General features: G+C 38.9%; 2 protein-coding genes and 4 non-coding genes across 11 annotated transcripts; 5 read left to right on the top strand and 1 right to left on the bottom strand.

The window, feature by feature from the left end:
• Nucleotides 1-398: 398 nt before the first annotated feature.
• Nucleotides 399-13,395, top strand: LOC139979684 (dynein light chain Tctex-type protein 2B-like). Of its 6 annotated transcripts, none has more exons than XM_071990728.1 (3): nucleotides 399-683; nucleotides 3,847-4,054; nucleotides 10,508-13,395. In XM_071990728.1, exon 3 carries the CDS (start codon nucleotides 10,602-10,604, stop codon nucleotides 11,196-11,198), a length of 597 nt encoding a protein of 198 aa, XP_071846829.1. In that variant the 5' UTR covers nucleotides 399-683; nucleotides 3,847-4,054; nucleotides 10,508-10,601; the 3' UTR covers nucleotides 11,199-13,395. The 6 variants fall into 6 exon arrangements, with proteins under 6 accessions (XP_071846829.1, XP_071846824.1, XP_071846844.1 ...); XM_071990723.1 differs by having other exon boundaries at nucleotides 400-683; nucleotides 10,502-13,395; XM_071990743.1 differs by lacking the exon at nucleotides 3,847-4,054 and having other exon boundaries at nucleotides 400-683.
• A 536-nt stretch (nucleotides 13,396-13,931) lies between these two features.
• On the bottom strand, nucleotides 13,932-25,623 carry LOC139979708 (uncharacterized). Its single transcript, XM_071990759.1, has 4 exons — nucleotides 25,082-25,623; nucleotides 19,779-19,847; nucleotides 17,951-18,080; nucleotides 13,932-17,311 (listed from the first exon to the last, which is right to left on the bottom strand). Exons 2-4 carry the CDS (start codon nucleotides 19,817-19,819, stop codon nucleotides 17,180-17,182), a joined length of 303 nt encoding a protein of 100 aa, XP_071846860.1. The 5' UTR covers nucleotides 19,820-19,847; nucleotides 25,082-25,623; the 3' UTR covers nucleotides 13,932-17,179.
• Nucleotides 25,624-27,350: 1,727 nt separating this feature from the next.
• On the top strand, nucleotides 27,351-27,422 carry Trnac-gca (transfer RNA cysteine (anticodon GCA)). Its single transcript has one exon. It is a non-coding gene; the product is annotated as a tRNA-Cys (tRNA).
• A 91-nt stretch (nucleotides 27,423-27,513) lies between these two features.
• On the top strand, nucleotides 27,514-27,585 carry Trnac-gca (transfer RNA cysteine (anticodon GCA)). The gene has a single exon. It is a non-coding gene; the product is annotated as a tRNA-Cys (tRNA).
• Nucleotides 27,586-27,678: 93 nt separating this feature from the next.
• Trnac-gca (transfer RNA cysteine (anticodon GCA)) lies at nucleotides 27,679-27,750 on the top strand. Its single transcript has one exon. It is a non-coding gene; the product is annotated as a tRNA-Cys (tRNA).
• A 91-nt stretch (nucleotides 27,751-27,841) lies between these two features.
• Nucleotides 27,842-27,913, top strand: Trnac-gca (transfer RNA cysteine (anticodon GCA)). The gene has a single exon. It is a non-coding gene; the product is annotated as a tRNA-Cys (tRNA).
• Nucleotides 27,914-27,984: the final 71 nt, after the last annotated feature.

The raw sequence follows: 27,984 nt of genomic DNA, 5'->3' as shown, positions 1-27,984 counted from the left end.
CGCCCCTCCTCCACCACTCGGCCGACCCAGTGGACATCGTTAGACATTGTTTGCGTTGGCTCCTGTATGAGAGGGCATTGCCCGAATTGTTTAGTACATGCTGGAATGTGAATATGAAATTTCTTCATGAAACGTAAACTCTCTCGCTGTAAGTTTAGGTACTCCCTTGGCCAGAGCTACGTTTAATATCTGTTGTAGCCTACTATGTACTACGAAGCTTTGTTCACGAGGTGGCACATAAACTGCCCATCAAAGAAACACAACACAGACAACATACACCTGCAAGAGAACAGAGCCTGGGATCACATATCCAAATATACACTTGACATCAACACACAGTGGTTAAGGTCATGGAGGCATTAGTTGCCATAGGGACGCGTCGCCATACCACGCACAGGATCAATCGCTTTACACAACTTTACGGATAACAAAACACAGTGTCTTCACTTTGTTTCGATTTATGTGTGTGTTGGTATTCACATTGTTAGTGTGAATCGGGGCAGAGCATGGCGTCTGTGTATGGTTCCGACAATAAGTTAAATTTCGCTTAATTATTCATTGCCGGCAAGACAAATACATTTCCGTGGATGTTTATTAATGGAGAGTGATCGAGTAGTAATATCTCTGCACCCCGATCCTTTCCGAAGTGTAAAACCCGGAAGCAAACAGGCTTACGTAGCAAGGTAAATTAAGTCAATAGTCGTATTTTCCAAAATATTTTTACAAGTGTGGGTTTGAGAGCATTTTCTGGTCTTAATGTAACAAATAGGCTAGGCATATTTTATGTATAATTTATAGATAGTGTGATATACAAGGTACCGTACTGCTCTTCGTAACAATGTCTCCAAGGTAAAAAAAAGGTTATTTGTTTTCTAGTCTAGTCTAGTTTTATATTAAGTTGATTTGAGTTTGCAGTCATCTACGAACAGAACTTTTCAAGTTGATTTGGTTGTTTTCCAATTTTTGGATTTTTTTTGTGTGCTTAAAGAAACATTGAGTCATATATACCTTGATAATGATGATGATGATGAAAATAATTTGGAAAAACAAAATTTTAGAATTCTCCAAAGCACGCAGAAGCTGAAATGTTTTGTTATTATATTGCATGTTAGAAATGAGATGCTTAAAAAAGTTTTAATCTTTACTGTATAGAGTTGTTCTCACTAATAGGTCCACATGGACATGTGCCGTGCCTACCTCATGTTTTTTATTCTGTGCCATAGACAAAAAAGTGATATTAAAATAATTAAGAAAGAAATTAGATTTGTTATGATTCTCCAAAACAAGCAAATGATTTGTTGTTGCATTGAATATTCGAGCTATTTCGGTGACTCACTAACAGGTTCACGCGGAAACTTTCCCTGAATAAAGGGGCAGTAGACCTCCCTCTTCTTCACCCGAACCGAATTGTACAGTTGCTTATAATAGCGTTTTCGACTTGAATATATTGCGCATTTATATGCATCTGTGTTATAACATGATAACACGTGTTATGCTAGAGGCACATTTGATTGCGGCCTGTGTTAAAAAAATATATAAAAATATAAAAATATAAAAAAATATAAAAAATATAAAATATAAAAATATTTTATATTATATAAAAAAATAAATATATATAATAAAAAATAAAAAAAATATATATAATACCACTACGATTTACTGTATTGTATCTTTAACATATCTAGCTCTCGCATGCTCCCAAAACATAACACGTGTTAGTGTGTTATAACACCCTGGCATATAAATGCATAATATGCTACACGTTAAGAACAAATATAAGCTCACACCTTTTCGGCTTGGATGTCTTCTTTCCGTATTATTTCATAAACCGCTCTCCCATCTCATATCCAGTCTATCTCTCTCCCTCCCTCTGTCAGTTCTGCTCAGCTTGTTGAGTTTGATCACAGTTCCCAGAAAATGTTCTCTCTTGTTTTTTTTTTCCATCGAGTCAACATCGTTTAGGAATTTAACTCATCAGTTCGTTTGATTCAGGAAAAAAAAAATCTTAGCCAATATGTTTTGACATCATATTGTAGGATCATTTAAATAGGAATTATATCCAAACTATGAAAGTTTCATGATCATTTGAAATCCAAGCGTATGCATTATATTATTATTATGGGATTTTAAAAGGCTATCCAATAATGCGGAAAATTTACTAAAATCAACGAGAAAATATGTTTTCTATTAGTTGTTTTTTTGTGTGTGTTTGCTTTGTATTTTTTTTGCCCCCCCCCCCACAACCCCCGTTAGAAGATAAAAATTGCAATGGGCTCGGAAAAGGGGGGAAGAGTGCATGACCAATCAAATACCTTATTGATATTTAATGTTGAATCATCACCGATCTTGAACCGAAGATTTAAAAGCATATACCATATTTGCTTACAGAAAAAAATATAATGACAATATTGTCAAGTTTTCGTCAGGTATACATTTTTTTTTTTTTTTTTTCCCGTAAGAAAACTTTTACAGGGTTGTTTATTAATTGGAAATCCTGGTGCCCCAAAAGGTATAAAATTGCGGTTTTTAAGGCTTTGCATGAACGCGCACGTAGATTGTGTTCGTCGGATTCCTTGTTCGTTCATGAATTGCAATTTATTAGACGCATTTTGACTTTAAATGGTTACCCTAGGAAGTTGTTACATGAAATGGAGAGCTATATACTTCTAAATTAAGAGAACAACTAGGCATGGGTCCTGTAATTAAATTGATCATGGGAGACCAAAGAAAATACTGTTTTTTGTAAATTCCCTTACTGTGGCCCCAGCAGTGATAAACTCGCTAAGACTTTAGGTAGTAACATTGTGTTTTGTAATGAAAATATTCATATCAAAATAATTTTTCTGCAAAAGAAAATTTCTGCTTTGTTCAATTTCAAGGATGCTTAATAAGTTAGGTTATGCCAACAATGTTTTATATAGGATAAACTGCCCGGACTGTGATTCCTTTTATGTCGGAGAAACCAATAGACTGCTGATTCAAAGAACATATGTTGAGCTCTTTTGGTGGTCAGAAAGGCGCTATTAACCTTCATTGTACTGCGCACAAACATAATCTGCCTACTTTTGTTGACCATTGTGCCGCTATTGGTAATGAATCCCAGTGGTTTAGGAGGAAGATTAAAGAGAGTCTCCTAATAAAAGACTTAAATGCTCACTTAAGTAGAAACGTAGCGAGCTACGGGTTGGAGCTATTCTAATCCCTATTTACTTTTATTGCTGGTTGTTCTAATCATTCCTAGTTTAAAAATGCACTCATGTTTATCACTATTGTCGTCTTCGGATGTATATTAGCCCTTGTATTTAATTGATCTTGTACAATTGCCTGACGATGGAGTGCTGACCACTCCGAAATATAGCAGTATGTCGTTGTTAAAAATATTCGCTTGTTTATCTTTTATATATATTATATATATATATATATATATATATATTATATATATATTATATATATAATATATATATAAATATATATATATATTTATATATATATAATATATAAATATATATATATATATATATATATATATATATCCATCTCTCTCTCCATCTCTCTTTACAAGGACGACACGTTGTCTATTCAAGGCATCTTTCCTCTATTGTATTAGGCCTACAGTATGATATGTCAAGGTTTTGTTAGGCTTATCCAACCGTTTTTTTTTTCCGTGTCAACAATCGATATTTTACTAGACTGATTTTTTCATAAAAAAAAATAGTTTCCAACTGCCACAATGTTTATACACCGTATCTACTTTTTATTAATGTACTTCAAAACTTTTTTTGCTTCCATTTGAAAACGGAGTTTAACTGTTGTCCGATAGAGTCTTTTTTGGCATACACTTTTCAGGAAAGTTACCCAGTGCGGTTCCTGGGCACACAAAAAAAAACATCGTTTCTTCATCGAATAGAACCCGGTCCCTATCGTTTGCCCAAGTTCCTGAGAAAGCAAGGGCTATATTATACCTGAAATATATCCTCAACGGGCTTTGTAACTGCATGTTGGCAGCTATCACCCATTGCGGTCATATACACTATTGGTACCATACCACAATTAGGTAAGTGTGCGTTCAGCTGAAAGGCCAGTGTCGGAAAATAGTCCTAACATGACCCACTGTTGTGATTTATTATGGTAATATAAAGCCATCGTCATTCTTCCTGATGCTCGGATGTTGAAAAGGATGAAATAAAAGTTAAAGTTGAAGGTTTACAGTCTTGTATGAGGCTAATGCCTCCTCACATGACTTTACAACTTAACCCCTGGTCATTGGTAACTTGTCACACCCACACACCAAAGTGTGCACAATTCAATCAATCTCTCCTGGGGCACCACAGTGCACCACAACCACGTGTCCCCCGGGGGACTTCCCATAGGGTGCAGCCACAAACCGGCGCACGCAACTATATTTACAAGTTACCTCGCAGGTCCCCATTTATACACCTGGGTGAAGAGAGGCAATGGAGATAAAGCGCCTTGCCCAAGGACACAACGCAATGATCTGGCCAGGGCTCGAACCTGTAACCCTTAGATCACAAGTCCACTGCCTTAACCACTTGACCACAACGCCCTCACTAAATAAACTACTGATGGTCTAAAAATCTGGAGGATTGAAGGTGATTTAAGACATTTTGGAAAAATCTTGGGTGCAACGAGAGCTGGTAGATGGGCTGGGGGGCATTATGCTAACCTTTGACCTCTTCGACCTCAAAATCTACACGGTCATGGTGGCAAAAGATGAGATGTGCTGTGATAGCTCAAGCCATCAGCTATCATATGATAGGGTGGTACACGCCAGACAGCAGAAGAAAACGTCTATGCTCTAGCGGCCTTGGAAAGGGACCTATTTAGTGTGTATGTCAATAGGAGCCATTACGACGCCAACACTCGACTCTGTACATGGCTCTGTTGCGGTCTAATGAACATGGATGGCGTTGTGACCATGAACCAGAGAGCATCGTTTCAAAACAGCAGTCATCCATTTCAGTGTGAAGTGGAGCGCTCCGTTAGAACTATTGTTTGAGAACAACGATACTAAGAAATACGATAGTTCATAGAATCAAGTAACAATGCAGACAAATCTAGTGAATCCCGATCAATAACGGTTTATCAAGAGCGCTAGCGGCTGTGACGCCAGCAATCAGGGTTATGCCTTCACACTGGAAGTCGGATTAACCAGGGGAGTTGGTATGGAACAACTCTCTGGTTTAATCCGTGCGTTAAAGACATATAAACATACAACTGTCATTCAAGGAGTTTGTTACTTAAAAGTCAGATCGTAGAGCTGGAACAATTCCCTGGTGTAGAAGTATCTGGGCTTTTTTCCAGGTTGGCTGTACACATCGCTTTTTGCAACATTTCACCATAATCACTTATGTAATATATATCACATTTAGAAAGGGATACTTCACTTGACGTTATATATACCATCATAATCACAGCAGCCTCACTGTACAACGGCACTAGGGTTGACAATGATCAAGTTTCTCGGTCTTCGTGCGCATGCTCTATCTTGTGTGACTTTACCTCATACAGAGTTATCTTTTCCGCGTGCGTGATAAAAAATCGCATAAAATGATGTCAACATTGCAAATTTAGCATTAGTGAAATGTTAATATTTTTCTCGACTCGGGGTAAGTTAATTGTCGAATCACACATGACAAGGGGTGAAGGGGAGGCTTCTCAAAATAGCGTAGGCAGGATCAGTGGCGGAGCTAGGGGTATTGGTCAAAGGGGGGGGGGGCGAGAATGGTCTGTAGAGACGCTTTCGACACTATCTAAGCGGAGCGCCACCACAGTTGGCGCGGAGCGTACCGAATTTTTTGGAGTAAAGATACTCTCTAGATCGCCGGAAATGACCCTTTCCGGGCCTTGCTAATTTGCAGATAAACGAAGAATAAATAGGTGTCATCGCCATTTTGTCAGAAAATTACACCAACAAAATGTGACAAATGTCAATAGGTATTTGAGAGCGCAATCAAAAAGTCAATAATCGCGAATAAGTAAAAAGTGGTAAAAAGTTGAAAAGGGCGCCAGCAGTCCATTTGAGTCCGTCAGGGGGGGGGGGTGCATCCGCCCCTCTGACTGTACGGATTCTCCGCCACCGGGCAGGATATATATGCTGTCACTGTATGGGTAGTAAGTTCGATTCATTGATTAGTTACCGTGAACCCGATATAGGCAAAGAAATCTTAATCAGAGAAATGACAATGTAAAATACTTGTATAGATGTTTGTAAGAAGCAACTTACTGTGAAGAAGAACCCGACAACTGGGTTGGGAATAGGGTTGAGCTGATTGGGGGGGGGGGCGGGGATATTTTATGGGTTACTTTTCTTGGGGGATGTTATTACCATGTCCGACCGTGGCATCACCCTAGGTCCCCCATCAGGCTCCGAATTAGGTCAGTGGTTCCGCCATTATGTGCCCTGCTTCCGATCGGTGGAACTTAATTCACTTTAACTGTATTTATTCAGCCATATCTAGAAGAATTTTAGTTCATATTCCCAGCTGATGCATCTGTGACCAGCAGTGTCCCTATCACTACCACGGGTTAACTTGAACTCAATATATAGACCACGTGACTAATATTTTGATGTACGGTCACTGATTCGAAGTGTCATCTCTGAGTCGATTATCATCCTTTCCCGGTTCTAAAATAGGCTATTATTTCCAAACCGTCGAGGGGACTGGTTAGGTTAGGCCTATACATATCCCTTAATCTGTTTCAGAATAATATCGGCTTGTGGTTTATCGGGCCTGTAAGGCATTTGTTTACTTAAACGCCAACCCTAACCAGTCACATCATACATGTACATGTGATAGGCTGACAGCTTGTAACTTACACTGTACGTCAGGTGAGTTATTCATTTTAAAGTTTTAGCACATCTTGTATTATATTTAATATCTCCGCCTTTATACATCATTAATGAAAATTTATCTCTCTTACAAATGAAATCATGGTGGACTTTAAATGTCGATTAATTCTATCATTCAGTAGCAGTCACGGACAATGATTGATCTACCTTCGGCATGTTCACAAATCTTTCCACATTTATAGATGAAGTCGGAACTCACTCATGTATTGCTTGGTATAATGTCCAAAAGATTTTATCCACGGGAATGCTCTGACACTTTTTGCGCTGAAATCCGGAGTTCCTACCTCACACATTAGTGAATCAGATGCAAGGGCGGTGGAACCGGGGGGGGGGGGGGCACAGGGGGCACGTGCCCCCCCATTTTTCCCCAGGTTAAAAATGTGCCCTTTTTCTACATAAAAATTGAGGTGTCTCAAGTTAGCAAGAGGCCAGGGAACCAGAATGAACACTCGGGAAGGGCTGTTTCCGGCCATCTGAGGGGGTTGTAAAACCAAAAAATTTCTAGTACGCTCCGCTCCAACTGATGGTGGCGCTCCGCTCAGATAGTCGTGCATACAACTTTGCAAATCCTGGCTACGCCCCTGACTTTTAATGAATTTCTGTGGGTCAAACTCAAAGCTATTTCGAATGGAAAAAAATGGTTAAGATATTAACAAGAAATAAACTCTAATTCGGAAGATTCCTACATTAGCAATTAGCATGATTTCACCTCATTTTGTCTCAAAAGAAAACTTGTTCCTTGTTTCCCAATTTGCACATTGGATATTGCAGTGCTAGTATGCATATTTTCCTTGAAGGGGGGGGGGGGGGCGTTCATGGAGTGATGTGTATACACAAATAAGATAATACAATAAGAGTTATAAAGGGTACTAAATTTAAAGGCTGCATCAGTCCAATCGAATTTCTACAAAGTGCCCTTTGATGTCGGTGCCCCCCCCAGATTAAAAGTGCTTCCGCCGCCCTTGATCAGATGGCTATTATACCTACACCCACTCGGCAGATTGGAATATATAGGCTTCGTTATGTAGATTGATCACTGTAACGAGGAAGTGGCTGCACTTAGGCCATACGTCATGTACAACTGTAAGAAACTCGCAAAAGAAACTGGGCTGATATTATAGCCTACGTGATATAATGATTTTAACATTGACTATACTCAAGGTAAATTGATTTGAATACTTAAGGCCCGGTCACACTATACTGATTTTTTATCGGAATATATCCGATTTTCCCGGAGGAATTGAAACTGCCAGTTTTTCGTTCGGGTCTTCTAGCCACAGTGATAAAGGACCTGATTTGCTATCTGTTGAGCCATTCCGATGTGGAATAGCCCTCTCCTAACTTTTGATATTGACTCTGTTTCCTTTTATCGGATAGCTATCCGATTTCTCTTACGATTTTTATCGTTTTTCGATGTGACGTCACTTCAGAATGTAGTCCGTTCCAGAACCCCTCGGATTTGGAGTAGGTATTCGAATATTCCACTGCGTTCATTACATTCATTACATTCACTACCACAAACCTCACTCTTCGGCCTAAAATCGGAAAAATCGGACCGTATTCCGATAAAATATCGCTGTAGTGTGACCGGGCCTTAAAAGACCAAGCATGTAGGTATGTAGTCATTGGCCAAGTTTTTGCAAGGTTTAACATTGTTATAAGATAAAGTTATCGATCCAATGAGACTTTTTCTCGGAAGTTGATTTTGGTCTCGGTTAATTGGCTTGTGTATACGCAACAACAGTGTTTCATATTGTAGGTGTTCGCGATCCACTGAATGCATACATTGAGGAGCAGGTCCTATAGACATCACCTAGCTGTATACACTTCAATATAAATGTGAGTTATACACAATATCATTAGATGAATGGTGTTATTGACATTCAGAGGGGAATTTATTTTGTTGGCATACGGTGATATATAATCAACATAACATTTGATAATGGAATATTTGGATGGATCACTTCAGAGCTGCTGCAACCGAATCGGTTACCCGGACTAACCGTACCGTCTGAACTTGTGAGTTAATTGGCTTAGGGAGTAAATTGACAATTAATGGGCTTAGGCAGTTAATTGGATAAGTTGCACGTAACACAAATACAAAAAGATAGCACATTTTGTATACGTTTGTCAATTCAACTTAATACAAAAGAAGAAGCAAATACTCATTATTATTAATATTGATAATATAAAAAAAATCCCATCAAACTCTTATTTCGCCTCTGTATGTAATTGTATTTTTGCCATATGAGGTAGTACTATACATAACAGATTTAGCAAATTCAGTTTTAGCTTAATACCCAAAATATTATTGTGTTTTAATAGATAAGAGTGAATTTGGCAACCACTTTTTCATTGTTTAATTAAAATATAACAACTATATGGATCTCCGAAGAAAAAACGAGTGCAAAAATCTCTACAACGCCCCCCCCCCCCCTTTTTTTAAAGCGAATCATTCACTTCGAGGCAAAAAGCTTAATAACGTCTTAGGGGACAGCACTAGATAACCCCCATATACTTTCCCTCGTAGCGAAACTTGTTAGGATGGATAATTCAGGTTATGACAAAGCACGTCTCCAAAAGATTTTGACAAGCGAAGCGGTGGATAAGGGGACCAAAGAACTGTCACCGTTCTAAAAGGAGAGGGTATTCTTTTGATCGGAGAAATATTCCATTGGCGTCAACAACACATTAAACATATAGGTCGTATAATGTAACGTGGATAAGTAAAGTGAAGTGGATTCTTTTCCGCCCGCTCTCTCTCTGTGGTTTGTCAATAGACGATCTGTACTGTACTGTATAAGGTACAAAACTACAAAAGAAAAGCCATTTGGGCGGTGTTTTATCGGTAGTGGCATTTCTGTTGGCACCCTGCATACTTTAGTGTACGTGGAAGGTCACATTCACCAGTAGGTAACAGTTTGACGATACATGAAGGTCAAAATGTCTTTCAGGATGTGTTCACCATCTGCCGAAAATTGTCAATAAAATGTGATTTATGACAAACAAATCTGATAAATGTGTTAATTTATGCACATAATTGTATCCCCATAGTTACATACGGGCACGCATCATTCATATAAATCTTTTGTTGAGGTGTATGGCAGGTATGATCAACAATCGTGGGTTCCTCAGTCGGCGACCCGCGGTCCAAATACGACCTTTCTATCCGGCCCGTGATATAAACAGAATCGCCGGACAATCTTGTATTTGTCGGATATGTGGACCATATTAAGTATAGGCCTTAGGATTGGCCATCCTACCGGCTTACCATATACACGCTCAATCTAGGTATATAGAGTGATAATTTGATTCTCATCATCGCATGGCCATTTGCTCTTATCAAGCTCTCTCTCTGCAACCTCGTAGAACATTAATTGAGAACCCCGGATCTGCAATATTTTCTTCCCACCTTGACCGTCAGCTCACCAGACTTACAGCTTATTATAATTTCATCCGGCAACATACCGAGATGAAATTGCGTCCGTAATCTTACGATACTATATTTTACTCCATTTTTATATGAATTGTCGTTGCAAAGATACTTTCTCAGTCATATGGTATTGATGTTATGAAACTATATTGTAATAATGAAAACTACATTATTTTCCTTTCTCGTCTTTTCAATAGCTGTAGAGCCCAAGTGCAGGAGTTAACGTACAAATACTGAAGCAGACGAAGACACGACGACCGATCAAATCTTCTCAAATCGCCTTCAATAAACATAAAAATGGCAGCGCTGAGCGTTAGTAACTTGGAACAGTTCAACAAACAGGACAGTACGTCGACTACACACCCACGGATCAAAAGGAAACAATCCGTCGCTTCTCGTAGGAGCTCGCTTAGTTCATCTACCGGTGCCGAGAGATGGAGACGTTTATCGCGTGGTTACAGCATATCGCTGATAGGCGGTTCCCATAGAAACCTCCGAAGCGCTGTCGATACACCGCAGAGTAAACCGTCAAATAAATTCGAAAATACGTACAAGATGCTACCGGATGAAGGATGTAAGTTTAACCCCGGGCCAGTAGAGGTGATCATCAGAAGTGTCCTGGAGACGAGTCTACACGGTGCACGGTATGAACCGCGAACCTGCGCTATATTTGCACAACGAATATCCGACGAGATTAAACAGAGAGTGAAGGAATTCCAACTACCGCGGTATAAGCTTGTAACCCACGTGTACATTGGCGCTAACCAAGGACAGAGTATCCAAATGGTGAGCAGGGCGGTATGGGACACCAGCACGGATAGTTTTGCCACCTCATGTTACACAAATAAAACTCTTTTTGCTGTTGGTGCAGTACATGCCGTATACTTTGAGTGAAGAAGTTGGTAAGCATTTCCATGTAGATTCGGACCACCCTTATTATTCTCACAAATAGAGAGGGGTGTGTGTGGGGGGGGGGGGGGTAGGAGGGGTGGGGGTAGGGGAGTGTGCTATACGAACGTGCTAAAAGAACAGTGTGTTCAATTTGCTCAACATTGTCAGCAGGAAACGTTTCAAACCATTGGTTCTGAATCGTTTCTTCTAACGTGGTAACATCATGATCACATATACGTTACAGTCTCGATGTAAGGGGACTGACAGGGGGTACAGAGTGGATCGGTTAAGTTGTTTTTGCTCCCCAGGCTCCGTCTTGGGTGGAAGTAGAAGAATCTTCTAAAGTTGTAAGGATATCGCGGACTCCGGCGTGAAGGAAATACTGAATTGTCTTTATCTTGGTTTTCTTATTAGTGATAGATTCAAAGTTATAAATATGCATTTAAAAAATATTCTATATAACTGTCATTGTATAGATTCGTTATTAGTTATTGTATAAATTTAGGGTAAATATGAACAAGAACTCTATTGGTTTCGACACGTGGGAAACATTATTTTCCATAAATTAGTTAAGGTCTCTTTTAATTGTATACATTTCATCTCGTAATTTGGAAAGTTCTCATATATTCAAAAGCGTTCTTCGTGGTAATGATGCACGTCAGAGGAGTCGACTATGACATACCGCCCTTAAAGCATAGGCGTAGGAGCCGCTCATTTGATTTTTTTTGGGGGGGGGGGCTGTAACGACTTGCCCGACAAATATAACCAAAATTTTTCGCGCGCTCCGCGCGCGTTCCACATGCCAATGTGCATATCATACAGGTATTCTTCTGTTATTACATCACATGCCAATAACATAAAATCATTTTCCGTGTTATTACCCTTCCATATTGGTTAGAATTATTGGGGAAGTCGTTACAACAATAATGATAATAATAATATATATTTAACCATTGCAAAATACATTGCAAATTCTTCTTCTTTCAGTAGGTGCCAGTGGCGGAGCTAGGGGTATTGGTCAGGGGGGAGAGAATGGTCTGTAGGGGCGCTTTCGACACTATCTAAGCGGAGCGCCACCACAGGTTGGCGCGGAGCGTACAGACATTTTTTCGAGTAAAGATACTCCCTAGATCGCCGGAAATGACCCTTTCCGGGCCTTGCTAATTTGCAGATAAACAAAGAATAAATAGGTGTCATCGCCATTTGTCAGAAAATTGCACCCAACAAAATGTTAGAAATGTCAATATGTATTTGAGAGCGCAATCAAAAAAGTCAATAATCGCGAATAAGTAAAAAAGTGGTAAAAAGCTGAAAAGGGCAGAAGCAGTCCATTTGAGTCCGTCAGGGGGCATCCGCCCTCTCTGACTGTATGGACGCTCCGCCACTGGTAGGTGCCCGAAAAATTATCAGCATATTGCCCAAATTTTCACCAAAAAACTTGAAAAACACACTGCAAATAATTATTCTTTCAGTAGGTGCCCGAAAAAATTCTCGGCATATTGCCCGAATTTTCACCAAAAAACTTGAAAAACCCTTGCAAATTATTATTCTTTCAGTAGATGCCCGAAAAATTCTCAGCATATTGCCGAAGTTTCACCAAAAAAAAAATGAAGAACACACTGCAAATTATTCTTCTTCCAGTAGGTGCCCGAAAAATTCTCAGAATATTGCCCGAATTTTCACCAAAAAATACGGCTGGGGGGGGGGGGCTGCAGTCCCCAGCCCCCTACGCCCATGAGGCCTTAATTGTAGCGTTTTCGCACACATTGCAAGTGGTAAATATGTAAACTGCCTTTAATATCATGCGCATGTGTATAAAGTAACCTAACCGAAAACGATTACATTTCCCGTTTTGTACGTTGTTTTGTGTACGCGCTATTTTGGTAAGCGCAATATTTCTACTTTAACTCGATAGCAGTATAAGCCTATGAGGATGGTGGGGTATGGTTGGGGGGGTGGATGGGGAGCGGCGAGTAAGTGTGAGGACTGTGTTGGTTGGGCACATAAGTTACCTGAAAATGTACTGTATGACGGAGTACAATGTTTATACGGGTTAGAAATGGAAAAATAACTTCGTTTCATATTTGTTTCTCAATTTCCACAACTTACTACAATTAAGAACTGAAATCCAGGATCCTTTACTTTTCATCTTTTGCATCTTAAATGAGACCCACGGAATAAAAACAGAAAACACGTTTTCCGACTTGTTAATTGTTATCTCATAATTCTCTCCTTTTTCCGTATGATAAAATATAGTAGCAGGTCTATCATCATGTCAATTATAAAGAAGTGTTACATTGATAATCATATACAAGAGTTGGCGTACGACAATCTGGAAAATAACGACACACTAAGAAAAAAAAATGAAAATTTTCGGGCGAAAATTTAACAATAAGACTGCAATAGTCCCCCATCTGTTGGTCAACTTTAGTTTTCTCCAGTCAATACTCCACTGGTATACAGGCGCACCCGAGGGAGGGGTTGGAGGGCATAATACGACCCCTTCTTAACTAAAAGCATTTCATTTCATTTTCACAGAGGCACACAATTACTGGTGATATGTAGCAGATCGTAAGGACCAGTCCACCTTTTATTTCCACACCACAATTAAGTTTTCAGAAATGACCCTCTAAACAACAGAGACACATCAATCAGAGCGACTGGACTGCTTAGTTTAGCACACAAGCATTATGTCAGCTCGTCGTTATAGAAACGCAAACTCAAAACAACTGTACGACATTTTGACAATATATATTGTGTTGTTTGTCGTCCAAGGGTGCACTGTTGCAATATAAAATAATCTGGTTGAGATATAACAATTATTGAAACAATAGACTAATGTACAGTATAAACCTGCACTAATGAGATGACGTCACCATCCACTTAGCTTCAAAAGGAAGTAAACAATTCACCTTTCGCAGGGAAAACGTAGCATTTGTAAACCGGAAAAATGTACCAACTGCTGTATTTTCAACAAACTGATTAATTGTTCACTTATTGCAATGCGAGGAATCCTTCAAATTGTTAAAACAATACTTCTTAACACATCATTTTCTGGTCAAAGCTACCTAGCGTAGTTACAAGAACATTTGTTGGGCATTTTGACTGGACCTTAATGTTTCTATCAATTCATAGGTATACGTTCCTTGTATAATCTTGCTTAAACAATTTAAAGAAGATACACTTCAATCATCATATTTAGCTGATATCACAGATACCTCTGTGAAGAACAACTCCCCACACCCCGACGCCCCCCCCCCACCCCCCTCAAACAGTTGAGGAAAATCTTGCTCCGTTTGAGAGATAACCTAGTTTAAAAGGTCGTGCCTGAGGGCTGCCATTTTGTAAAGCAATGATGGGTGTCACAAAGATCTGAAACATTTTCTTTTCTAATTTTCAAGGTAAAATGTTTCTCTGTGTTAACACTGAAACCAACGTCATCATTACGTCATGTTTAAGAGCTTCAGTAGTTAGATTCAGCGTTTACAAAACTCATCGGCATCATAGAAAATAAACATTGAAAAAATAAAGATAAGTCCAACGGGGGGAAATGAGGCACATGTGGCTCAATCATGTCATATTTTAGACTTGATCAAGTCTTCTGCCTTGTGTGTGTAGGAACAATAAATCTGTGCCATCTCTCAAAAGGAATAACATCTTTCTCAGCTCTCTGGGGAAGTTGTTCATCACAATTATCTCTATTTCATAGACTATTAATGATGGATGGATTTGTGTCACCTATAGGCCTAAAATAAATTCTACGTCAAAATGTGTACGTGTTAAAATACTATTACTACGACTACAACTACTACTATACTACTACTGCTACTGATACTACTACTACTACTACAACAACTGCTACTACTGCTACTATTACTACTATTACTATACTACTATTACTACTACTATTAATATTACTACTGCTACTACAACCACTACTACTACTAATAATAATAATTATAACCATACCCATGAATTTATTATTTTAAGTTATAAATGATATATATATGTTCAGTTTAACATTCAATATGTTTTAAATATATTTGCGAAAATATCTACAAAAGAGATGAAAAAATAGTTAACCAATATTAACTTTGGTATTTGTTAATTATTCAGTATTTACTTTATTATATATTTCTATTTTTTCTTCTTCAAGAGATAATTTAGTGACGTCATCAGCCCAACTCAATATCGGCATCAAACCTCCTGAGTTTGCAGGTATACCGTATAGCAATTAAAGTACGCATGCGCACAAATGGTTTACGGCGAAAATTACCTAATCAGATCTAACGAGGAGACATTGTTTTCATGTTAATAGGTATCATTATTATTGTTTTATTCATGAACGTAGAAGAGTACGAAGTAAACTACATGTGTCTTAAAAACCAGGAGAAATGAAAGGGATTTAAGACATTTTAAAACATTCGATGGCGAAATTACGCAAATGTAGCTGACACGAGGGTTGGGAAGGGTTGGGAAGGACTATGCTAAACTTTCACCTCTTCTAGCTCAAGAATGTTAACGGTCGTGACGGGTAAATTTACACTTGTCTAGCCATTCATGGGAGGCCAAAACCACCACCAGCTATCATAGTGCACGGTAGGACATTTCAATTGAAAACCTTTATCTATGCTCTATGATGTCATATTTAGACTTGACCAAGTCGTGATAAGATTTCTCTTATCAGTTGTTTATATCACATAGCACAATCACATGACATTGGGTTTGTGATTCCTTGAAATTTGTCTAGTTTTCCTATAACCCTCTTGTTGTAGAGATTCTGCTAAACTTGGAACTCTCATAATCGATAGCAGTATATGAGATAGATATACGCGACTTTGATTCATTGTAATTCCTCTACGTGTAAGACATTATGTCGCAATACAGCTATCACTATCGATGAAAGTTGTTTTATTGTTTATACATCAGTGAAATATTAAACTAATCTCTCCAGTCGTTTGGAAACTTGTGGAAATCGACAACGATACTCCATAAGTATTCATTGCATTGCTTGATTGATCAGTTAATTAATTTACGCGTGATTAAATAGATTTGAAAATACAAGGCACAACATTCGAAAATTCAGACGTACAAAAATATATCGGTTTATTCTTACATATTATATGCTTCTCGCTTTTCCTATAGCCGGCTTCAACATTCATGATTTTTATTATTACCACTTCCTTTCATGTAGTAGTACTGTTTGCGACATTCTGGTTGTTTTGAGATCGTGAAAGACCTAAATGTTATGAGGAGAGTTTAACACCTTCAGACAAGAAAAGGTAGGTAAAGTAAACAGAAAACAATTCATGTTTGTGTTTTACCTGCGATAATAGTTTCGTGAAACCCCTTCATGTCATTGGGTAGTGTCAAATTATGCTATGTCGTGGTCGTTGGTTACACCAAGGTGTTGTTCCATAACAACTCCCTGGTTACACGCAAGGTTATATAGCTGTAGACACAGGGACAGACTGGTACCTACAGCAATCACATTGCTCGTATAACTGCATTGCCACAAACATATATGGAGGGACTCGTTCGAATTCAATTTAAAAAACAAATATTTAGTTTGCTCTTTGAATACAACAATTTCTGAAAAAGCAGGGTAGCCTACATTAATTAAAAACGAAATAAGTTCTTCATAATACGCACCGATTGGTTGAATTCACCTTATTTTAAAGGCGGTGGTCTGTGACGTAACACTAATGTACTTAACATGAGATGGTTGCTCTGTTATTATGAATGTAGAAAAAATGGAATATTTTGAGCACATTCACTGACTGTTACATTAATACTATAGACAGTGTAGGAAAATTGTGCAGATACTTTCTTACCCAGGTTTTCAATATACAGACACGTAGAAGTCTTTGCAACGGTTTGATCGCGAGGTGTCAATTATCGCACATCTAGTCACTTAAGCAGACGTCATATGTACAGTGTTATTATAAGGCAATCTCAGGCAATTTCGGTGGCGCCATGTTTGGTCAGCTTTCGGGTTTGTTAACATTATTAAGATGGATACCGTTTTGTGGCTGTAGAGTTGGATAAGGCGGTGCTGGATCTGTGACAACGATATCTGCAGTGTTATGTTCTAGTTCGTCTTCTTCGACTAGAATCTGTGGACGAAATCAAACAGATGTAGACTATTACCCTCATCACACTAGTTGACTCGAATCCACTGACAAAGCATTACTTTCCATTATTTTCTCCTATATTTCTTCCTCTCAGATCTAGAAATCTGCACTTTTGTCGGAAATGTAAGTTCTGTTTGGACTTCACCCCAATCTTCAAAGGCGTACAACTGTGGTGCACATTAGCACTGTGCTATTTTCTTTTCAACGTGGTGTTATACAGTTACTTTCTCGTTTCATTTAATGTTTTGTTATTGAATTTAACGGTCAAGGATTTACGCCAGCAGGATGAGGTCCTTTCCATCTACACCTCTCACCCCCCAACCCGCCCCCACCCACCTCATCAGTCCCTCGCATGTCTCCTCTTCGACTGATTTTTCGCATATGCCACTAAAATAAAGGTGTGCTTAAAATACATCAAGTATATGAAAAATAATGTGATAGAAAATACTTTAATAAACGACTAAAATTCGATTCCGAATAAAAAGTACAGTACGAGACTAAAGAAACTTTCACAAAAAGGAAACAAACGAGACAATGATGACAACGAAAAATTCAAGACAATATAAAAAGGACAACAAAATATGAAGAAAAACAAACGGATGGAAAAAAGGGGCGCTATACCGTTTTATCTTGTTTCATCCTCTTATTTGCCTTCTTCCGCTCCCTGGCTGCGAGTTGCTGGCGTTTCTTTCTAACGTTGAAGTAACAACCAACTGCGGTGATCAGGAATAAGATGCCAAATAATGCAAAACTGTTCGATAAAATAAAAACCAAGAAAAGAATTTTCAAATAATGTTAATTGACCAAAACAAAACTCAACTCTGAAAATCTGAACCAGGATTAGGTCAAACAAGATCGGTCGTTCCCGGCAATGAATCTACCCATTCTCTCGCATGGTTACTCTCCCATGGTTCTCCCCCCCCCACCCTCTGCCTAGTCCCCACTGTTATCATTGGTTTACTATTCATCAGTGAACCGAAATAAACCTTGAAGTAATTACGTATAAATGCCACCACTTAAAAGCTCAACGCCCTGGCATTGCGGTAGAAACATTCCTTTATGTTCCATTCAAAGATTCACTTGGTATAACCAGTGGAGAGTTAAAAATATATCCAGATAAATCAAACTTTGTAATCCTAAAGTACCCTTTTGCTAAAGACTTCACTCACGACTATACATTAAAATGTTTTAAAACAACATTCCTTCCAGAAAAGAAGCTGTTTTCTAGGAACTCAACCTTGCCGATAAACTTAATTTGAAACAACAGCAACAACATATAAGCATTACTACTGGAAGAGTCCGGAAGATCTTTAATACCGTCAAAGCTTAAGTAATCTTAAATGTCTCCCTCCTCATATTCTCATGCAAATCTATACCACGAAACTTGAACCTATTATCACCCTACGGCAGGATTTGTTTTTTAAGCTGCACTTTAAGTACCAAATTTCCAAATTAAAATGTTATCCATGGCAATGTAATCAGAATATGTCTTAATATCCCTAGATATATATTCACCAAAAAAAAAAACCTGCTGGAAGCAGAAAATACTATATCACGATTGGATCATCTAATTGCTTCCAACAAACAATAATGGAAAGACACCTATCTCTTTGAGACCCCCTTCTCCTCAAGTATGGTACCTAGTTCATAAGCCATTCGCTAAGAATGATTTAACCCCCTCCCCATCCCATGGACAAGCTCGACTTGATAAACTGGGAGCAGGTTAAAGGGGCTTGTGAATCAAACTCAGGAAATAAAGTTTACTTCCGGGAACAGCCCAACCACCGGGAAGGGAATTTCTTTTTCTTTTCTTTTCATTTTAATGGCTAGACACACTTGGGGAGGGTGATATTGCCAGGTATGGGGGCAGCCTCCCAGTATAATCAGCTCCCCCCCCCCCTCCTCTGGATGACACTACTTTGTCTTTGTCTCATTTTGTAATAACTTCCAGTCTGAAATTATTTGCTTGTCTTCTTTATACTCTTACTCTTCTCGTTCATTTTTTTCTAGTCTGTTTATTAATTATTTATTTATTGTTAACCTGCAGGAGCTTGATCAGGCATGACACTCCCACCCACCCCCTCTCTCTCCCCTGTCACAAATGACACTGAAAGCCCTGAAGTCCGTCTCAGATGGAGGGAAACCTTCCATAGATTTTTGGGTGGAATTAGTTCATTACACATTTTAAAATAATATTTTCTTATTACGTACTCACTTTTGATGTCCTGTTTATAAATATTTATACTAGAAATAAATAAATGAAATGAAATGAAAACACGTTACTCCATTATACAAAGTCAGTGATAATGGTATTGGTTTTGCGTAAGCCTCAACCTATATTTCCATGGTGCTTGAACTTAACAATGTGTTATAGGCAGCCTGCAGGGTGCGTACACTTACAATATGCAGTAGCCTACAGGCGACCTATTACAATGGAGCATGAACTTACAATATATAGTAGGCGTGTTTTGATCGTAAGAAGTACGACATCGCTGTTACATCTGTTCTCTGATTTGACCTGGGCGGGAGAAAACAAAAGACGAAATATCCAATACAATTAATTGATAAACAAAGGAATTGTAGGCTACGTAAATTTTTATTCACGAGTTCATCTGCGTGAAGGAAACGGTATATAGTGTATGAATGTAACGAATGAAAGCGACGAATGCATGCAGAGAAAATTTAAGGTAATTAAACGGGCACGGATCAAGGGTTGGGGTTTTTGGAAATGTAAACCATCCTCCCCCTCCCACGCACACATGTTCAAGTAGGCTATCAAAAATGTTCAAAAGTAATTGTTAGCTCAACCTTGCATTTATAGCTAGTTGTAGACATAATTTATAACCTATGCCATAAGCACAACAACGCTACACAGAAAGTCAGAGTGCACCAGTTTATTTTTTGTTATGTGCCTTGGGGAGAACCCCTGATGCCCCCTCCTAATGATGGGAGTCGTCTTTAACGACCACAGGGCCACATTCCCTCCTATATAAGATCCTAGTTCCACCCTGACCAATAAACGTGTAGACGAAAGTGCTATTTTCCATTCCTCTGCGTCTTCATAAAGCTCGGTATTTCTATATGCTCAATCAAGAATCATAATGATATAATACTAATAGTAACTAAAGTTTGGCATTAATTCGCATATAAGCTAGCAATTCGTGAACACTTGTATCTCGCCACACGATAGTAGCATTAACACTGCATATTGCATATAAGTACTCGAAAAATTGGGTATTTGAACACATAATGCGTTACTTCAACTAGTTAAAATCACAACACCGTGACTGCATGATATATAGCTACAACTTGTAGATACAACAAAGCTTTCAAAATTAAACGATAACACGTTAACATGAAATTTGTTGGAAAAACATAATCCGTTCTGGTCTGCCACTAAACGAATACTATCTCGCTAATTAGGAATAACAAACCAATTATAATCGAATACGCCTCTTATAAACGATAGATTGGAGTTTTGTCTAAATTCTGTGCAACTTCAGTTAGATGCTCCTCTTGGTTATAAGATTGGATGTGACCACTTAGTGTGATTGTTGTGATTATATAGGAGTCTTTTGTTATGCTCTTTGTTAATAGCACTAATTAATTGTTTATGCTTTACATTATTCTGCCAATGAGAGCTTTGTAAATATTTGAAAGTTCATTTTCTATAAAAAAGGAGATGCGATTTCCACACTTAGGCAGTTTGGAGGGAGGTTATCAATTTCATACTTGAAGAGTGTCTCTTCCTAAGCTCACAATGGCTTTAGCCTTCAGTGCACTAAAATCGCCTCGACCGGTTGGCTACAATATATAAGGGACTCCATTGTATCCTTGTTAGACATGGTAGCAGCAAAATATATATCTTGTTCACCGCTCGACTTATCTCCTGTACTTTTCTCCTATCATCGTCTTCCCAGTGAACGCGACAATATTTTAGTTCACGTGCAACTAAGCTACAAGTATATTCACATTATATTTAGGCCTTATACTTATAAATTCCTGGACTTTTGACTCAGAAAAAGTAAATAGTTTGGAAGCTGGTAGTTAAGTTTCAGTGCCTGTCATTAACAGCCTATATAACAGGTGTTCACCACCAAACCAACACATATTCGATGGTTGCAATTTTATGGGGTATTTATACAAATAGGTGGAGATATATAGGCTTATCCAGTATTCATTCTTTCGCGTATATGGTTGTAAATGTGTGTACTTTGAAAACAAGAATCCGTAGAGTAATGGGTGACTCATGCTTATATAAGTACTCGACCGAGACATTTACTTAATGTGTACTTGAACTTCAAATTTAAAACATTTCACTATAAGCTGATCTAACACGCACGCGTATATATACATAATAAGTAAACACACATGTGCGTATGTATGCTGTATATATATCGACATATAGTACGATAACTGTAATATGCATGCTAATATATACATCGGGATAGATTGTTTTGTCAGGACTGATATTTGTTTTGAATTAAAGAGTGTGTTTATATAAAAAGTCTCAATCAGTGCACACAAACGTGTGGGAAACCTTCATCACCCGGCTTTCCGATGACATGTACAACTACATGACCATATGTCAAGTCCTTGTACTGGTAGCTTTAATTTCAAGGTCAATACTGTCATGATTCTGCTTGGAAACTTGGCATATTCTGTGTTGGGGACAATTTTCAACCTCTAGTTCGTGCGACTTTATATAGTCCACACGAAACCTGTCATGGGAACGGTGTTTACGGATGCATTTAAGTTCCTCATATTTGGTATTAGAAATGTATATGTGTGTGTGTGTTTACGTGACAGTTTAAGAGAGGGATTAATGTTCAATTAATCCCACATAATACTCAGTCACTTATCCAGAATGAACACCCTCATTTTGATTCTGTGCCTTTAACTGCAGCAAGTTGTGCATATAATTTTACATGACGGTTGTCAATACAACAAAACAGCACAAACAGCTAATAAAATCATGTTGTGTTTGTTAGACATATCTTTGTGGTTCAAAACTCGTAGCAGGGGGTTGCCGTTCTCTCAAAGTGTGATGCAATAGAGCCCTATGGGGGTGAAATGTTTCTATTCATATTTTCATGGTGAAAGTAAGCCAATCAGTATTGCTAACACCAACGCCACAGGCAGTATATGCGGTAACGAAAGAAAGTAACAACAACATTTACAAATATACCTATAGTTAATAAAGAAATCACTCGTAGAATCAACTTCCGGTTGTTCGTCATACACCATCTCTACAGTGGCGGAGCTAGGGGTATTGGTCAGGGGGGCGAGAATGGTATGTAGGGGCGCTTTCGACACTATCTAAGCGGAGCGCCACCACAGGTTGGCGCGGAGCGTACAGAATTTTTTTGAGTAAAGATACTCCCTAGATCGCCGTAAATGACCCTTTCCGGCCTTGCTAATTTGCAGATAAACGAAGAATAAATAGGTGTCATCGCCATTTTGTCAGAAAATTACACCGACAAAATGTGACAAATGTCAATAGGTATTTGAGAGCGCAATAAAAAAGTCAATAATCGTGAATAAGTAAAAAGTGGTAAAAAGCTGAAAAGGGCGCCAGCAGTCCATTTGAGTCCGTCAGGGGGGGGGGGGGCATCCGCCTCATCTGACTGTATGGACGCTACGCCACTGCATCTCTATCACATATATGGTAGTTACAAGGTTTTTTTTGGGGGGGGGGGCTCCAGTCACGGGCACAGGATTTCAAAGGTGGTGGTAGTAATGGGGATGGGCCTGGGGAAGTGGGGGAGGGGGACCTTGAATGGAAGGGCGTCCTAGACCCGAAGGAATGGTATAATTCTTGAGGTTGCTCCTTTAACGCTTCTCGTGCTAGTTGTAGTTGGAGTATAATCCTGGCGGCGTATCGTACACGGCGAATCGATTGTTTGTTCAGATGTTGTGATAATGTTATCTAGTAAATATTTGTGAATGCTTTATTTACATTTTACAAGTCAATGTATGTATAGAAATATAAAGGCGTATGTATTCATATACAGTGGATGATATAATGGCAGGCATATGCCATGTTGTCAAGTGTAAATTAACTCGTATACGACGAATGACATGTAATAGCTGCGTATATAACCCGACGGTCCGCAAACATGGGGAGTATAGCTCAAAACTGGGTCTCGATAAATTTGAGGTGGTTCCCGAACTTTGCGGGAGTTTGCTAGAGGTCGGGATGTTTATCTACAAGGGAGACAATATTTTTGTTTTAACATTCAAGACCAACTGCTAGCTTTCATGCTGCATCTGAGCATCATCTCAGCGGTACGTCCATGCATGTTGTGGGATAGCGACTCAACACTCCAGGAGGACTGGTCGTGAGACCGCTTGTGTAGGCTACTAACTAACCGGTTACCACTGTAACTAATTGCAGCCTTCATAGGGTACTCTGGCGGAATTGAAGCGAAGGTCTGACTTAAATATTCTAAATAGCCAACCCCCCCCCCCCAAAAAAGAAAAGTTTCTACAAAGCTGAACGGTCTAAGGCTTCCCCGAGGAAAGAGACCCAGTGATTCCTATACCCCTCCCCTCTGAATAATGCATCGAATTTAATACGTCTACTGACAATGTTAAAAGTAAGTTTTAAACGTTGAAATGGATGAGTCGCTTTCTCCTTGGAAGAACTAACCACGAAACTATTATCTTATAGCGTGATATAAACAGAAGGGACGTGTAATTAACAAACACACACAACACCCGAAGGATAAATCACAGCACTAAAAATTTTTTTCGAGGCCACAAAAAATTCAAAAATGTTATGTTGCGGTACTGAATTGTGTGCAGTTTTGTGAGAAGCAATGTTAAACAAGGAATAGGCCTAGTCGACCCTGGTAACAAATCATATTTCCAGCCTGCAGTGCGATCGATTCTTCAAATAAACATTCAACTGCACACTCATAACATAGCGATCAGGGACGGTCCCTTGTAAGAGGAAATAACATATGGATATTAAAGAAGGAGAGGCAAACGAGATATTTCAGTTAAGCTTGTATACCCCTTTCCCCATGGTAGGGCCTATACCCGTGACCATTACCACCGGCTCATATATAACCCCTACAGTGTTCCTCCACTACTTGAGAAGCGAATGCATATCATACCTGGCCCGCCATTTCATGATTTAAATCAAATTACAATAATGACAGACCTAGGTATAGGGCTATAACTCGATGTATTTTCAATGCAGAAAACTTATTAACGATAGCTGAAGGAAGCTGTCACCTATTTTAACCTATCTTGATTATCGACAATTAACATCTTCCTGTGAAGAAGTGTTGACGGCGGTACAACTGGCCCAGGTCACCGGAGGGGGCGTTTCCCTGTACGTATAGCTACTGTTCCTAACGACGTCGACACACAGTGTTGCACGTACATGGTATCGGAAACTATGAAACTGGTATACTAGATATAATCCAACATTCATTAGAGCCTATATTTGGTCTAAATTACAAGTAAACCGACATAACCACCCGTATATAGCTTACGAGCAGATACTGATATTAATTTATGCCTTATGTCCATATAAACGTACGTCATAAGTTGCGGTACCACAGTGACATGCAAGTCTATAGGCTGTAATACTTTATACATCGTCTTGCAGAAAAACGTATGTATACCTATCCTACATACAGACATCCGGTGAAAAACACAGTCGGTTATTATTACGCTCCATGAAAGTTATACATACAACTTATGACATTATAACGAAACTATCTTACTTATATAACTTACCTTCACAGGCAGACGGCATTCGAACGTTCCACACTCAACACACACGTAATCACTGACATATAGTACTTCAGCTACACTAGTAAAAGCAATACCAAAGCAACAAGTCAATAATGTATATATAATCCAGACCAGTTGGAAACTACTGCAGGCGGTTCGCGGTTCATAAAGGAGCATAAAAGTACGTTGTTCATGCGTAGGCTTAGTGGCTGTTCTCCCTTTCACTTGTCATTTACTTGAAAACTTAGTTCTTCGTCAAATAACTCCAAGTGCAAGCATTGGCATGTGTAGCTCTTAGCCTTGTTCTAGTAGACAGATGACTTGTAATGTACGTGATAGCCCAGTCTATATATAGCGTTCCCAATAACTATACTATATAGAATCAGTTAACCAGTGACAGGTTTTATTCACCGAGTCATGCTGCATTGATTGAGGTCATTCATATTGAAATGAATTGTTACCATGGAATCGAAGGGATCCGCTGACGGATAGGCTATACTGTCATTCAATACACCGTACAATTGGAACTGAACCAAACAGTCACATAACTTATGCATGGGATTCTTGCATTGAAGTAATAATTATTTTCACCTTGTATACATAGGCCTATCCAATTTCCTGAAAAGTACCAACACGAAGCCAGTTGGAAGACTCTATGCTCATACTCAACATTGAAGCGGGAGTAAAAATCACGTGCGTGGAGGGAATACCGCGCGATGTCGCTGTTGTGAGTGTGGATACGGGGCTTTCCCCAAAAGTGAAATAGGGGTTGAAGTTAGCTAAAGGCGAGCAGGGAGAAAGAATTCTCTAAAGTGTAAATATTGAATTGAGGACGATGGAGCGACAACCATGACTGAAGAGTGCGAAGGGGAGGGGTGGGGAGGGGTAGGGGTTGGGGGAGGGGTAGGGGTTGGGGAGGGGTAGGGGTTGGGGAGGGGTAGGGGTTGGGGGAGGGGTAGGGGTTGGGGGAGGGGGTGGTGATGAGTGGTGGGATGGGTTGCACTTAGGATTCAACAACACATGATAAACAAATGAACTTGTGCATGATGAATACACTACCTTACTTCTTAAACCTGCGAGATGTACTATTTATGAAAAGTCAGAATATAAGATCAGAAACACGATTTAACGTTAACGATCAGATATTACCCCCCCCCCCCGCACAAACCACCGTCACCATGTAATTCTATATGACAAATGTAAATTGTTTGAAAATAATGAAGAGCTATACATCTTCCATTAAATGTAATCTAAGCTACGTGAACTTTGTCCTAGTGACGTCACTGACAAGCGTGTACGAATGAACTTACAAACGGACGTTTGACAAGCCGTTTTATAATTATTTACCTACCAATCCTACTTAAGTGTAATTTACTCTACTTAAGTCGAATTCAATTAAACTTTAAGTGAAATAAAATTCGACTTGAAATAAAATATATTTCACTTAAGTGAACTAGAATTCCACTGAAGTAGAATACAAACAAATGTTCTATTTTACTTAAGTGGAACGCAATTTCACCGTGTATGAAATACATTTTACTCAAGTCGAATTATATTTCACTTAAGTAGCATTGGGAGGTTAATCTTAAAGTGGCTTGCCATAAAAGCTGTTTTAACTTTTACCCCCTAATATTACTTATGTGAAATGCATTCTATTTAAGTGAAATTAATTTCCACTGAAGTCAAATTGTATATCACTTAAGTAAAATGCCATTTCATTTAAGTAGAATTCAATAAATTAAGTGAATTGGACAATATTGGCCTCTCCATAACTTAGGTAGAATACAGTTCGACTTAAGTAAAGATCAACTCTACTTAAGTGAAATACAATTTCGCTTAAGTGGAATTGAATTTCACTTAAGTAGAAAGCCTTTCACTTAAGGCCTAAGTAGAATCAGGGGGTAAATGTTAAAACGGCTTGCCATACGGACGTGTGGTATTAGCGACGACTTGTTCACTTTATTGCCATATTTATGACGTACAAAGGTCTTTTTGACTTAGATTTCAATTATAGAGACATATCCAAGTGGTAGAGCATTCGGCGGGCTGCAGATCGAGTTCATATTCAATATTATTAAACAATAATACTTGAATCATGGAAAAAATTCTGAATGTGGTTTTAAAAGATGTAACGTGTTACATCGCTTGCCACTGTTATGTCAATATACACTCATAAACTGACGGTATTAGCCAAAATTGTTAAACTTATTGATTTATTATCACCATTTACGACGGCAAATAAAGGTCTTTTTCCACCGATGTTGTATAGTTAGGGGATATAGCTCAGTGGTAGAGCATTCGACTGCAGATCGAGAGGTCCCTGGTTCAAATCCGGGTGTCCCCTGCTTTTAGCTTTCTTTGTATTTTCCACGTTTTGTTCATATCTTTGCCAGTAGAAATGTTGAAAGCACTGTTGCGACTCAGTTTATCACTACGGGGATATAGCTCAGTGGTAGAGCATTCAACTGCAGATCGAGAGGTCCCTGGTTCAAATCCGGGTGTCCCCTGCTTTTAGCTTTCTTTTTATTTTCCACGTTTTGTTCAAATCTTTGCCAGTAGAAATATTGAAAGCACTGTTTTGAAACTCAGTTTGTCACTAAGGGGATATAGCTCAGTGGTAGAGCATTCGACTGCAGATCGAGAGGTCCCTGGCTCAAATCCGGGTGTCCCCTACTTTTAGCTTTCTTTCTATTTTCCATATTTTGTTCAAATCTTTGCCAGTAGAAATATTGAAAGCACTGTTGCGACTCAGTTTACCACTAAGGGGATATAGCTCAGTGGTAGAGCATTCGACTGCAGATCGAGAGGTCCCTGGTTCAAATCCGGGTGTCCCCTGCTTTTAGCTTTCTTTTTATTTTCCACGTTTTGTTCAAATCTTTGCCAGTAAAATTGTTGAAAGCACTGTT

This window comes from Apostichopus japonicus, chromosome 2 (assembly GCF_037975245.1).
Source record: "Apostichopus japonicus isolate 1M-3 chromosome 2, ASM3797524v1, whole genome shotgun sequence".
NCBI classification, from domain to species: domain Eukaryota; kingdom Metazoa; phylum Echinodermata; class Holothuroidea; order Aspidochirotida; family Stichopodidae; genus Apostichopus; species Apostichopus japonicus.
The sequence above is the reverse complement of the archived record's forward strand: the minus strand, read 5'-3'. Positions and strand labels throughout refer to the sequence as shown.